At 49.8% G+C, this 13,717-nt stretch overlaps 1 protein-coding gene across 1 annotated transcript in view; it reads right to left on the bottom strand.

Annotated features, from left to right (window-relative positions):
• Notch2 (notch receptor 2) overlaps positions 1-13,717 on the bottom strand; it is a 133,379-nt gene that overhangs the window by 4,723 nt on the left and 114,939 nt on the right. The window contains 11 exon segments of the mRNA NM_024358.2: positions 562-659; positions 1,411-1,558; positions 2,682-2,983; positions 4,281-4,446; positions 5,756-5,852; positions 6,570-6,780; positions 6,898-7,040; positions 7,793-8,140; positions 9,581-10,086; positions 10,763-10,875; positions 12,714-12,950. Coding sequence (NP_077334.2) covers positions 562-659; positions 1,411-1,558; positions 2,682-2,983; positions 4,281-4,446; positions 5,756-5,852; positions 6,570-6,780; positions 6,898-7,040; positions 7,793-8,140; positions 9,581-10,086; positions 10,763-10,875; positions 12,714-12,950 — 2,369 coding nt within the window.

Below are 13,717 nucleotides of genomic sequence, written 5' to 3'. Positions count from 1 at the left end.
GAACTCACTCTGCTCCCAGGAGCACCAGCAATTAGACAGCAGTCAGTGACAGGAAGCAGGCCTCAGGGCCAGAGCTTCACATCAAGTGGACAGCAAACTGGGCTACCAATAAGAAAGAGAGTAGGGAAACCAAAGTATCCAAAGAATTCAGAACACGAAAGAGAGGGGGTGAGACTTGAGGGAAAGATGTACAACAAAGGAAAGAAGTAAATGCAAGAGGAATAAAGGAGAGGCGTGTCAGGAGGGACCACAAAAGGTAGTGCCAACCCTAGTAGACTTTGGTATCCAAGAACAGAGAAACCAACTGCTGCACAGAGAGAAGGGGAAGACCGTGAGGACAGTGGTGAGCACACACCAGAGAAGCCCCTGTTGAAGGAGAAGGGCGGGGAGGGTGTGCCGAGGGACAGCCTGATGAGCACGGAACAGCCAGGGGCTGCCTCCCAACAAGCTGCATCCTCCCTCAGGGTCTCTGTCCCTGGCTCCCCCAGCAAGCTTCCCCAGGTGACCTCCTAAGGGAGACACTGCTGTGAGCATGCTCAGGCTCTGAGCTGAAAGCTGTACCTTGTTGTCCTGCATATCCCGGTTGGCCCCATTCTTCAACAGCAAAAGAGTTGCCTCCACATTATTGACGGCGGCTGCCCAGTGGAGGGCAGATTTTCCTGCAGGGGAAACGTTTTATAAGTATGGCACTAAGGAAAGTGTTGTGTTGTTTATTTATTTATTTTTATCTTGTTTTTGTTTTCTAGGAAACCCTAACCTCCCGGAGAACAGCAGCAGGACAGACCTCAGTGGCCAAGGGAGCCAACAGGAAAGCACACTTGTATTTCTGTTCCTTGTGTTCTCAGAACATTTCAGCACAGGCTGGGAGCCTTTAGGTGACAGGACCCCTGGTGTGTGACATTCATGGCCTCCACATGCCCCAGTTCTACACACTGAAGGCAGGAAGCGCTTTGCTATACGCCAAATGCATACTTAAGCTGTCTCGTAATCCCCAGGGAACCCACTCCCGTAGTAAGAGTGGTTACGGCTAGGAACCCACAAGCAAACCTTTCCAGAACATTCTTTGAAATTCAAGAACCCTCATACTGAAAACACTAAAACCAAAAACCCTTCTCATCTTTTTTTTTTTTTTCCCGGAGCTGGGGACCGAACCCAGGGCCTTGCGTTTGCTAGGCAAGCGCTCTACCACTGAGCTAAATCCCCAACCCCAACCCTTCTCATCTTAATGTGGGGACTCCTAGTGCCTCAGTTCTCTGAGCCCAGCATATTGAAGGAAGGGTGTGAGACGGGAAAAGAGTAAGGGACTCTCAGCTTCAGATCTCCAGATCTGAGAACGTCCTCTCAGGGGAGTGTAGCAATTCTCTTGCTTAGAGACATGCTCTGCAGACTGAGCCAGGTCCTCGTCCATACCATGGTCATCCACTGCGTTCACATCTGCTTGGCAGTTGATCAGCTCTGCCACCATTCCTTCCACAGCCAGGCGGGCAGCCAGGATCAGGGGGGTAGTGCCATCATTCATCCTGGCGTCTAGATCCGTTACTCGGTTGCGGATCAGAATCTAGAAGAGAAGCAGAGAAAAGTGTCCCTTAGATGAAGAAGAATGAGACAAGAGCATTCAGACTGAGGTGTCCTTGGGGCATGCTATCTTTATGTGCTAGAAGCTATAGTGGCTTCACTGTGTATTTGTTGAGTTTTTCACACCACTGTAGATGATCAGGATGCTCTGGCCCATTAGGACGATGTTCTGCTTTCTAAGGAAAGGGAAATGTGTGTGCAAGTGTCACAGCTTCAATCACAGGTCAGCTAGAATTTTCCAATTTCCTCATCAGGTTAATTGAGGAATAATTCACTACCCACTCATGTCAGGGATCAGCTGTAGGCCCACAGACGGGCAGAGTTATAGAGAATTAACACTAATCCAAGGATCTGGACCAGTTCCTGCTCCCATCCGACCTGTAGAGTTGCAAGGCATCACTGCATATCAAAATATTGCTCATTAAGATTCAGAACCCTGTGGCTGACTGAATCATTCTCTGGCTACTCAAAGTAGGTCAGCTGGCCTTCCTCCTTTTTCTGCCCAGCATAATTCGTTTCTCAAAGACTTCTGTTCCAATGAATTCAACGAGCTGGTAAGTGTTTGGGTAAAGCTGAGCCACCACAGGCCTATAATAGTTATTTTACTTGGTGTGTGTGCAGGCAGGTCCGTGCAATGCAGGAGTCAGTTCTTTTTACTATGTGAGTCCTGGGGACTGAACTCGGGTTCTTGGGGTTGGTGGCAAACACCTGTGGTGTTTTAAATGAGATGCTTGTTCCCAATAAGTCTCAGCCTTTGACTTAGGCCCCAGCTGATGGCCATTTGGGAAAGACTGAGGAAGTATGGCCTTGCTGGAGAATGTATGTCACCAGTGTGCTTTGAGGTTTGAAAAAGATGGTGCCACTCCCAGTAGCTCTCCACCTCCTGTCTGTGGTTCGAGATGTGAGCTCTCAGCTGTTCCTGCCCCCATGTCTTTGCTCCACCATTACGGACTCTGATCCTCTGGAAGCGTAGGCTCCATTAAATTCTTCCTATTATTAGCTGCCTTGGATATGGTATCTTACCACAGATAGAAAAGTAACTACGACATGCCTGTACCCAGTGAGCCACCTCACTCTTCCCACTCAAACCAACTCTGGCCCTTTACCTGGAAGACACCTTGGGCATCCGCTGCAACTGCAGCATGAAGAGGACAGCGGCCCATGTTGTCCTGGGCGTTGGCATCTGCACCAGCATCCAGGAGGCGTTTGGCAGCATCAGCTCTCGAATAGCGGGCTGCAAGGTGCAGGGCCATCTCACCAGTGCGGTCCGTCTGTGCCTGGAGGCTGGCACCTTGGTAGACCAAGTCTGTGATGATGTTGGCAGAAGAGTCCTCAGCATCTTCATCTTCATCACTCAGGTCTGAGCTGCCTCCTCGGAGAGAAGCCAGCATCAGTGGGGTGCACCCATCTGTAGGAAGGGAAGGTCCCAACAACATTCAAATTAACCCATTACTGGAACAGTTCTGCTGGCCATCATCCTGCTGTGGGACGGAACTCTCCAAGCTTGCAGTAACCATGCCAGGTTTTACGTGACAAAGCCAGCTGTGCGGAGAGTGTGGGAAAGCAGCTGCCTTTGCCTGCGGCTCTTCCTTAAGCTGATAAGCTTTTCTGCTTGGGTTTAAGTGGAATTAGGACATTTCAAACTAGACAGCATTTTATACAGAAACATAAATAAACCTGTGCAGTGATGTAAAGCAGGGATGGCAGTCGCCTTCTGCTGTGGGGTGCAGCGGTGGCATGAATGGGAATGGCCCTCACAAACATAGGTTTGAATGCTTGGTTAACAGGGAGTGACACTACTTAGAAGGATTGGGAGGTGTGCTCTTGTTGGAGGAAGTGTGTCACTGCGGGGTGAACTTCGAGGTTTCAAAAGCCCATGCCAGGCCCAGTCTGTCTGTCTGTCTGTCTGTCTGTCTGTCTGTCTGTCTGTCTCCCTCTCTTGGTCAGTGTCTCTTTACAGCAAGGAACCCGTGATGGAGACAGATAGTATTTTTCTAACATCCCCCACCCCCCAGAATCTAACTTGTTTAATTAGCCTGCTTGCCCTCAGTATGCTGTACAAGAAACACTGCAAAATCCCTTTCTTTGAAATCTGCATTTTCAATGGAAAACACAGTTAAGGATTTATTCAGTGAGTATGAGTGTTTTGCCTACATGGATTTCTGAACCGTGCGCATGGTTCACATGCAGGGTAGGAAATGGTGTTGGAGCCACTGGAACTGAAGAAGTACATCACCATATGGTGCTGGGAACTGGAACCAGGTTCTCTGTCAAAGCCACAAGTGCTCTTTAACCACTGAGCCCGTAATTTAAAAATACTAAATATTTATGTATCTCATTGTATGTGGATGATATGCACACATATGCGTATGGCGTGTGTGTGTGTGTGTGTGTGTGTGTGTGTGTGTGTGTGAACACATGCATGTATGCACAAGCACACAAGTGCCGTAACATGCATATGGAGGCCACAGGACAACTCTGTCCAACTTTGACACGGACTCTGAGGTTGAATTCAGGTGGTCAGGCTTCCATGGAAAATACTTTTACCCACTGGGCAGCCAATGTCATTGTCCCCAGGCTCATAATCCCCACATGGCTGTATTTCTCATGCATTCATTTCCTCACGCTCACTTAGTGTCTGGAATCAGCACAAGAAATGCTCACCCAACCACACAGAACTCAAGATGGTAAGGCCCACCACTGACCTGGGCCTCGGACATTCACGTCCAGCACGTCCACCTCCTGCTCTGCCTGAGGAGGGGTGAGCGCCAGGGATGGAGTCCGGCGGATGTCTGCAGCTTCAAGGTGCTGCTGTGTCCAGGGGCGCCGGTCGACAGGGTCGTCTTCCGACAGCAAAGCCTCGTCCTCAGCCTAGGTGGGGTAAACAGTTTCCCCTCATTAACCTGAGCCCTCCGGGTTACGCTGGTGAGGCTGAGGAGTGGCAGTCTTCCACTATCTCTTCTAACCTGCTTATGGTGGTCGCCTGCATCTTGTTTGACTCCTATTTGCTCTTCAAATAAAACAAGATTTTAGTCTCGTTGGCCTTTAACAGTGGTTTCTGTTTCCTCAGCTGACCACGTGGTAAGTGCTACCTGGCACTGCATCACCACCAGCCAACCAGACGCCATCTTTCCTTCTTTAAAAGGACTTAGTGTGCAGAGCAGCGGGTTCGTTACAAACCTGCCACTGCACTTGGCTGGCACAGTCACCTCTCACCCCTTCCCGTCTTCCCTCCAGACGGCCCCTGTGCATCAGCTCTGTCTGTCTATGTACATAGTTAAATACAGGCTCCACGTGAGAGAAAGCACACGCTACTTTACTTTTCTTTCACCTGGAAGGTTCTCAAGAAGGGGGATAAACCCTGTCCAAGGTTGCCTGCCTGCACGTAAGACAGTACTCGCCCGGAGTGAGTACTGAGGAGAGCATGGGGAGAATCAGCAACTCAGAGAGAGAGCCATTGCGGCTGCTGCTGCTGTCTTGCAGACACGGAATACTAAATACAACGAGGCTTCTGCCTGACCAGAGCAATGGCTCTTTGATTTTTTGGAGATTATAATATAATTACACCATTTCTCCCTTCTCTTTCCTCTCTCCAAATCCTCCCATATACACCACCTCCTTGCTCTCTTTCAAATCTAGGTTTCTTTAATTATTAATTGTTGTTAAATGTGTCTATATCCCTAAATACAGCCCGCTCAGTCTGTAATGCTATCTGTATGTTTCCAGGGTGACAAAAGCAATACGTTTGCATTCATTTACTTTATTTGGTTTTAGAGGTAGCTGAGGCTGTCCTTAAATTTGGATTCCCTTGACTCAGCCTCTAGAATGCTGGTTTAAAGCAATGGTCTAACTGTCATGCTCGGTGATCTCCCAAGAAGTTAACGGTCTTGGCTTTCCTCACTGGGTAACTCCATGTCTTCCTACAGAAGCAGCGGGATGTATGTGTAGATGGAACTGGGAGCACCGCACCACCAGTCCTGACTCAATGAACACAGGCGCAGGCCCTGAGCCAGGCGGCAGCAGCTTGCTTTACGATTTTAAAGGGTCTTCAAGAACAAACATGAGCAGCAAAGGCTGTCAGTGCTCGGCGGCCCCGCTGTTCATGGGGTTCTGGGAAAGATATAAACTGAGAGTATGACCACAGGACTGCTGGCAATGTGGCTTTCCTAGGACAGCTTACCTTGGCTTTCTTTGGCTGGGGTCCTTCATCATCACCCCAATGCTCGCTTGTCGTGGAGCCGATCAGGTTTGCCTCTGACACTTGCACTGAGAGATTCCTGATGATTATTCAGGGGAGAGACAAGAGTACAGGTTATGGCTGGGCAAACGCAGTGGCTTTCTGTACTTCACCGCACACTCTCATGTTAGCCTCTGACTTGGTCCAATGGGATCGGATGCACAGCACTTTTTCAAAATTACAGTAATATTTTTCAAAATTGAGTGTGCATGTCTGTGTGTATATGAGCACGTGAGTTCAGGTGTCTACAGATCCCCCTGCAGCTGGAATTACAGCCAGGCCACCCAGCATGGGTGCTGGGAGCTGACCCAGGTCAGTTCATATTCTTGACTACCAAGGTATCCCTCTAGCCCCTTTCATTACATCATACACTCACAGCACAACATGAGGACGTCAGCTCCATCCTTCTACCATGCGGGTACCGGGGATCAAACAGGTCAGCAGGCTTGTGGGGGCGGGGGAGACGTTCACCTACTGAGCCACCACACCAGCCCTGATGGGCAATGTTTGACATTTCTGAGCACTCATCCTTTCTCTTCTCACTAAGAGACCACATCAAACGTGTTCCCCCACTCAGACGCTGAGTGTGGCTGCAATATGTGTACACACAATGCTCACAGACTCGGACAAGCCACTAGGAGCTGTGGTCAGGGCGAATAAAGGGGAGGTTGAAAATTTGAAGTTAGGATTCCATAATATGCCCTCCTGCTCATCCCTGCTTCTCCCTGTGGATACTGGCTTATTGTAAATTCCTTACTTCAGCCCCACGGCATCCTGCCCCACAGGTTCACGGCGCTTGTGATTGCTGGAGTCTCGGCGAAGCGTGAAGCCTTCAGGCAGCCAGAGGAAGCCGTGCTTGCGCTTCCGCTTTGCCATGATGACCCCCAGCAGGATGAGGAACAGGATAATGACCACAGCAACCGCAAGCAGATAGAGGAGCGGAGTGTTCCTTGGATCCTCCGATTCACCTGAAAGTTCAGAGACAGGGACAGTGATGGAGACAGAGCAACCTCTTCCTACCAGCAAGGGTGAACCCCAGTGAGGTCCCTTCTCAGCCTCCCCCCTTCAACACTAATGCCACTCACTGACAACAGACACCAGAGGGTAGGACAAGGTCCCTTGGATGGCATGAGAAGCCAGGAGAGCAGCTGCAGCATCTGTGTTCTTGAAGCACTGGTCTGAGTCTTGAACACACTGTCGGTTGTCGATTTCCAGAAATACCTTAGAGCTTAGAGGGAGAATGGGGGAAGAAATGAAGGATCAGGTCTGGTGGGCCCAGTCATAAAGGCTCCTATGGCCCACCCTTCCCTCTTTCAGCATCAAGCTTTCCACCCATGGGAGAAAGAACTCAGAAAATAGATGTTTTAGATGCTGAACATGGACTCTGCATGAGAGGACTCAGGATCTGCAGTCCAGCTGACACAAGCCTCTGACTGGGTGACACATAGTAGCTGGGGAAGCGGGTCCTAGTGGTCCCCAGCCCCGACAGCTCAGTGCTTAGTCCTCGCTGGCTCTCCTATGTGTCTACATTACATCTCAGCAAGGAAAAGGCTGAAAGTTACAGGCCATCAACACCCAGCGGGATGTGAAGGGCAGACCCACCCACCGAGGGGTACTGCTCATGTCAAGCACAGGCATGAAGATGAAGGGCCTTGAAAATGAGGCAATGATGAATCCAAAAGACACTGCACAAATAAGGCTCTCGGCAACTCTGGAGAAACAGCACACTACCCAGATTTGAGAAGGCCTTTCTGACACCTGACCCTCTTGCTTAGCTGATCTTTAGGAGCCTTTTATCAAGGCAGATCTTCATCCTTACATATAAGAGGCTGGGCTGTTAGTTTTAAATGAAGGGGTTCTCTAAGTTTTTCATCTTGATGGGCTGAATGTCTGTACTGTGGATGAAAGCCCCCAGTTTTATGAATTCGCTGGGAAGCACTGGTCCTTTGGGAATTCCTAAGTCCAGAAACACAAACCTACCCTATTATCTCCTGTTCCTGCTCATCAGGAAGAGACCTGCGTGCCACCTTCTGCTTCTTCATGGCAGCTGACTTCTCCCCATAGTAGGGGTACACCATGAGGGCGCCCTGAGAGTCTTGTTTAATGCGTAAGTTGGTGTGGAGCAGGGTGCCCAGGGCCCTCAAGAAGCTTCGAGAATCCTGAAGCAGCTGCTCAGGGGGTAGGAGCACCACGATGACCAGGATGCCCTCCGCCAGGTTCTCAGGCTGGTCCGCAGCGCAGTCCAGCCCGTCCCAGCCACACTCCTCGTTGTTGCATCCCTTATCGCAGTGATTGTCTTTGAAGTGGTCTGCACAGTATTTGTCATACCTAGTCAGGAGAGAGGAGGAAGGCATCAGAACACACTGGCTGGAGCCTCAAATGACCGTGGACTTTCCTACCCATTGTTTCCAGCCCATTTTCAGCACCCCAATGTCTAGGGAAACTTCCCATAAATCATGTACCCCAACACCATGGACTATACAGCTGTGCCACTCAACATTACCCTGTGCCTATGGGATGGAGAATGTTACACTCACTATCCTACGTGAGTTTAGTGGGTCCCACTTAGCCAATCACACTATGAAGGCAGAATTTTGTATAAGAATACATCTCTGAAGCCAAGGTCAATGTGGCTCACACTCCCCTTTCCTTCGCTGACTTAGTAAGAGCAAAGGGCTCTAGAAGTAGAAGATGTCCACGACTGCCCCAGACCTCTACCTATCTAAATGCTATTCAGAGGAGTGGGCCAAAATGGTCTGTTTCTTTCTCTTTCCAGAGTAAGACAATAACAGAAGGTAGGGGCAGGGAGATGTTCATACAGATGTTTAAATGCCAAGAAAGATCTGGGTGTGGTGGAACAGGCCCATAATGTCGGCACTAAAGGCAGGAGGAGGAGGAGGATCAGGAGTTCTAGACTCAGGAGTTTAGGGCCAGTCTATGCTGCATGGGACCCTGCCTTAAAACACACACACACACACACACACACACACACACACACACACACACACACACACTCACACAGGTGTGGTGTATATACACAAATGTCAGGCAAAAGAATGTAAACTCCAAAGGTCCTTTTGTGGCATAACTGGTTCCCTCGCCTCCTTTCTTCGCCTGCCCCAAACCTTTGTTATTTGTACCACTCGGAGGAATTTGCCATCTGCTTGATTAAAAACAGGCCTTCCAAACAGCTGTGTGTTCCCGGCCAGTTCTTTACCCTCCAGGGAAGATCGATAACCACACCTATGCCTCACAGAGCTGCTGAGGCTCTCTGGGGTTAAACGAAAGGATCAAAAGGAAACTGAGCAGAGCGAATGGACCGGATCTGCAACACTGGTGACCGGGAGAGCTGAGAGGCCTGAGCTCATGCCTAAATTCATGCTTCCTAACTAGATGAAAAACACTAGTCTTAAGGAAAGGAATGAGCAGAGAGAGAGAGTGGTACAGACCTTTCCATCCATCCTGCAGCAGGCTAGGCTGGAGGCTGCCTGTGAGTGGCAACGCCACTTCCAAGGTTATTTCCCCCATGGTCGCAAGAGCAGCATGTGAGAAGGCAGAGATAGGCAGAGAGAAGGGATGTTATGCAGTGAGCAGTCCTGGCCCTCTGTCAGCAAGGGAAAACAGGGCAGCGTGTGATGGGGCAAGGCTGGCACCATCTGAAAGGCAGAGGCGGCTTGGGCCGAAGCACTCGAGTGGTTAGGAGCGAGAACAGGAGACCGAGTGTGTTAGTGACAGCCCCCTCGGCTTCCGAAGGCCTGAGGCTCTTACTTGCAGGTTTTGCTATTCCTCTGGCATTCAAAGTTGTCAAACAGGCACTCTGCAGTGTTGCACAGCTCATCACACTGGTTGTTGATGTACTCCCAGCAGCGAAGTGAGGAGGTGCAGTTGGCCCAGGGGTCCTCCATAGTGAGGGAACAGTCACCTCCATCCCACTGGCAGGCATGACTGTTGCAGGCCTCATCACAGATGCCGTCCCGAGCCTTGTCGGCACAGTACTGACTCAGACAGGTAGCAGGAGGGGTGCTGGTGGGGGCTGTGTAGCTCTCGCAGTGGCTGCCCCAGAACGGTGGGGAGCAGCGGCAAGAGTAGTAAGGAGGCTGGCGCTGAGGGTAGCAGGTGCCTCCGTGCTGGCAGGGGTTACTAGCGCAACCTGACTCGCAGTCCTTGTGGTTCGGGCAGAAGCAGTGGGGTCCCGAGGCGGTGTGCACACACTGCTCCCCTCTTCTGCACTTCACTTGTCCACAGCTGCTCTGGCATCTTGCCCCGGAGAACCCCTGCAGGACAGGGTAAGAGGGTAAGGAAATGAGGATGGCGGATGGACTGAAGAGCTTGTCCCACTTTACCCCACACTCCTAGGGAGATAAACACTGGGCACTGCATTCTAGAAATGACCTTTTAAAATCAGCCAACGGGCGAGGGCTGACAGCTCATGGGGTGAATGTGGCACGCCATCACTTTAAGGTTCTTACTAGACAGGTGTCCTCCAAGTATCGCCCCACATGGCACTCTCAGTGTCAGGGAACTTTCGGCCTTTGGCACTGGCAAAGGTATCTGCACAGCCAAAAACTAAATCAAGCTTCCTTCTAGTTTGAGAGGCGCTGACTCGCCAATGGCCGCCGCTAAAGAACAGGAGCAGACTGCTGCTGATGTAATGTGAGCAGCAAGGCTCCCACAGCACCAGGGTAAGACTGGGAAGCCAGGAGGAGTGGCCCCATTTCAAGGGACAGCAGACCACTGTGGTTTCCCGCTAATGCTCTGAAGGCTGACAGGCTTGACTGGGAAGCGTAGCTGCTCAGTGTGCCCGAACAACTAAACATGGAAGACCCAGACCATCTTCAGGCACTGACACCCTAGCACTCTCCTGGGGGCACGAGGAAAACAGACTCAATCTCAGCTCCGTCGAGAATGTGGAAGAGGGTGCGTCCCTTACATCAGCAGCAGGCCACTTACTGGGGGACAACGACAAATGAAGCCATCAGGCACGTTGCTAGCCACAGCACAAGTCCCTCCATTCAGGCAAGGCTTCTGGGGACACACATCTAGGAAGGTTTCGCAGTGTCGGCCTTAGGAGAGAACATAAACATAAAAGGTATAGCTATTAACTCAGAGACACTAAACACTACCCTAAGGGATGGGAACCAGCCTCAGAGGCAGCAAGAGGTGGGGCAGGTCAGTTCTGAGCCTACAGGATAGGGAGAAGGCACTCTGCAGGCCTCGGCACAAAGGGCCATCTCTGCTCAGACCAAGACAGCAAGTACACAAGAACTATCTACCCCAGACCAACCCCCAAAGTGACAAGCAGAAAAGTGACACAAATTCCAACAAAAACAAAAACTCAAACCCCCTGAGACAAAGGGAGGTCACGTCTCTGCATTAGGACATGTCGCATTTGTTAAGCTGAAGAATATTGTCAGCAGCATTTTGCGTGCACCCAACTGGGACTGATAGTTTAGATAAAATTTTCATCTTCTTGGCTACTCTGCCTTTGTGTGCGCTGACCAAACTGCTTTAAAACATATCTGACTTTGTCCACGCTCATCTCCTCTAAATCCAGGTCTGAGGCAGAGAACCCCTGCAGGCTGCTTCTCCCTGATAAACTGAACAGGTGGCTGGAATCACAGAGAGAACACGGGCTTGGCTAGGGTCTCTTGGCAAACAGTAGGAAAAGGGCCCCCTCTGTCCTGTGGTCAGATTAAAAAACTTTATATGTAGTTTTTTTTTTTTTTTTTTTTGCCATTCAGAGTTTAGAAAAAAGAATTTGAGATGTTGGGCCTCTCAGCAGACACTAAGGTAAAACGGCCAATGCGGACAGTGGCATTAGGAGGCTCCGCTGACCATTAGAGGGGACACCTCACAGTGCTGCTCAGTGAGCTGCTTCCAACATGGACATGAGCAAACAGCATTTCCTGACTGGGAAACTCACTCAGTTATCCCTATACCTCTCCCTGTCCTGACCCTCTGCCTTTTTCTTCTTTTTAAGTTCTGCTCAGTGTTTGAGATACGAGCATCCTCAGAGGCAATGAAAGAAACAGGAGCCCACTCTGCCCCAAGAGCCATACCAGCTAGAAAGAACAATTTCTTGTTTGGGGTTACTGTATCCAGGCAGCTTTCATACTGTGAAATCCCTTCCATTCTTTGTAAAATTCCAAGCATTTAAAGGGTAGCATACATTTCAGACTGAAGAGAAGGCAAGAGGGGGAGAAAAGATAACGGAAGGCAGGCAGGCTGGATAGGGCTCAGCATGGACCAGCGTCCCCACTGGAGACTATCAGTTAGCAAGACTGGAAGTTACCAGGCTTCCAACATGTGAGGACACGCCCAGCATAAAAGTCCAAGCAGGTCCCAGAAAGCACAAGACCATGTCACATCTACATACTGGCAACTACTTTAGCTCCAAAAATCACTGGAAGTGACTGGGTGGCTGAGAGAGCTTCTGTTCCGGGGCAGCACTTGGCTCTCTTCATGACCTCTGTGAAGAACAGGCTGGGTGCAGAGCCAAGTCTTAGCCACGCAAGAGGACTGTGCCTACTGCAGCTATCCTGCGGTTCGCGTCAGCTGCCTTTTGGACCTGATCTTCGAAGTGTCCTAACAGGCCTCCCAGAGTTAGAAAGATGACAGGCACAGACATTGCAAAGTAATTCATCATCAGGTGTCAAAAGGGGCAGGGTGGTGGGTGCACACAGGGTCAGATAAATGGCTCCTGAAAATAAATGTCTTGTATTTCACATAAGAGTTTGAGAGTGTACAGTGATCTCTGTAGCATTCAGTGTGGGTGTGCCGAATGCTACTGCAGTCACTGCAGTGTGGGTGTGCCGAATGCTACTGACATTCCCATATAGATCTTGATTTGCTTACTCAGGCCTCCTATACATGAGACTAGCAAAGGGCGAGAGGCTCTCACCTGTGAAGGCGCTGCGGCAGACACACTGGTAGTTATTTTTGAGCTGAATGCAGTCCAGGCTGCCCTCTGAGCTGCAAGGATTGGACAGGCATTCATTGATGTCCCCCTCACACCGCTCCCCAGCAAAGCCAGGCAAACAGCGACAACTGTAGCCTCCAATCCGGTCCACACACTGGCCACCATTAAGGCAGTGGGGGCCCCCAGCACAGTCATCAATGTTCTCTTCACAAAGCAGGCCTATGGGAGAGAAGAAAGTCACAGAATTACAAAAATCTACTGAACCCACCACTAGCAAGAGATAAATGCCCTTGTGGTCTTTAACGATTCTCTAGATTATATTCCTCAATCTACAGTGGGACCTTTATAATTGGGCTAAAGGCGCTTAGTCTATGCCAGCTGCATGCAGTCCGAGCAGCTTTCTGAGGAGCAGCGTAAGAGGAAGTTACACCTGAGGCTCCACTCGTTCTTCATTCCACCCAGAGCAGCAGGGACAACTGTCCCATCTCAAGGGCACGGGGGCCAAAGCTTAGGAGACACTGTGAGTTTTCCACCATTTATCAACTCCAACCAAAATATGAACACAGTTCAAAAAAGAACACTCCCTAGTTACTACATAGACTATGTTGGGGTTAGATTTTGGGCAACAGTATTTTATGTTTTATAAACAATGACTTTTTTCCCTTTAAAAGAGTATAGGTGCACACTAATTTCTTTTTATTTAAAACATCAACAACAGAGTGGAAAGAAATATCCTGCTATGAATCTGAAGATTATTCCAGCTAAAGGACACATTGGAGATTGAAGCCATCTAGTTAAGGTAACTGTGAGCATGGTTAGAAACAATAAAACCAATGACTATGCCATGAAAATAACTTGAAAAGGTTAAAAACAAAACACTTGTGTGTCCTCACCATTTACCCGCTGGCATGCTTTGAGAGAGACGACATAAAAGGGAAGGAGACACAGAAGCTCCTCGCTATCACTAGCAGTTTCAGAAGGCAAAT

This window comes from Rattus norvegicus, chromosome 2 (assembly GCF_021556685.1).
Source record: "Rattus norvegicus strain SHRSP/BbbUtx chromosome 2, alternate assembly SHRSP_T2T, whole genome shotgun sequence".
Classification (NCBI taxonomy): domain Eukaryota; kingdom Metazoa; phylum Chordata; class Mammalia; order Rodentia; family Muridae; genus Rattus; species Rattus norvegicus.
The sequence above is the reverse complement of the archived record's forward strand: the minus strand, read 5'-3'. Positions and strand labels throughout refer to the sequence as shown.